Consider the following 728-nt stretch of genomic DNA (forward strand, 5'->3'; position numbering starts at 1 on the left):
CGTGTCTACATGAGTATGTGCGTACGCAAATAGTCGCGAATGGATGTAGATGTAGACGCCGTAGGTGTAGTTGCGTTCGAGCGCCGCATACCTGAGTGATTGATGTTGGTGCCCTTGTTGTTCAGCATCATGTCTTTCATCTCCATAACGACGGTGCTGTAGCTGTAGTACGGAGCGTACTTTAGCGCCTGATACGGCTCTTGGTAGTCGTCCAACTTCACGATGTCTAGAAGACGATTTCCGAGGGGCAAAGTCGGTAGAGAGCCGCCTGCGTATCTGAAAGAGAAGCAATTGATTAATAGTCATCATTCCATTTATCACCAGGTCATTGATGGCCAATAATTTCTTGTAGCTATATAAATAGGGTAAAGCGAGATAATGTAGATAGATTGACAAAAATGTCCGAATTGTATAAAAGATTGAGGTCGCATGTAGTGTAATCAATCAAACATATCAAATGTATATTATTGGTGCAGTAATATATGTTTTGTATTTGTCATTGAATACATTATGCAACCTCAATCTATTATACAATTTGGAAATTAAATTAAATCTATTAAATTACCCCGCTTTACCATATATTATTCGTTCTCTGATAATAACGACGAAATATATATTTTTTCGCGATATTACGTATATTCCTTTTTGTACATGCAACATAAGTAGATGATATTATCAACTATACTCAAACCACATCATACAGCGAGCATTTTTTATCAGTCCCAGTA

General features: G+C 37.6%; 1 protein-coding gene across 2 annotated transcripts in view; it reads right to left on the reverse strand.

Annotated features, from left to right (window-relative positions):
* LOC108745834 (epithelial discoidin domain-containing receptor 1-like) overlaps nt 1-728 on the reverse strand; it is a 158999-nt gene that overhangs the window by 25318 nt on the left and 132953 nt on the right. For both annotated transcript variants that reach the window (XM_018482224.1, XM_018482223.1), the window contains exon 9: nt 92-276. In XM_018482224.1, the coding sequence (XP_018337726.1) occupies nt 92-276 (185 nt within the window). The remainder of the gene's footprint in view (nt 1-91; nt 277-728) is intronic.

The sequence above is a fragment of the Trachymyrmex septentrionalis genome, unplaced genomic scaffold (assembly GCF_001594115.1).
Source record: "Trachymyrmex septentrionalis isolate Tsep2-gDNA-1 unplaced genomic scaffold, Tsep1.0 scaffold15, whole genome shotgun sequence".
Lineage (NCBI taxonomy): Eukaryota > Metazoa > Arthropoda > Insecta > Hymenoptera > Formicidae > Trachymyrmex > Trachymyrmex septentrionalis.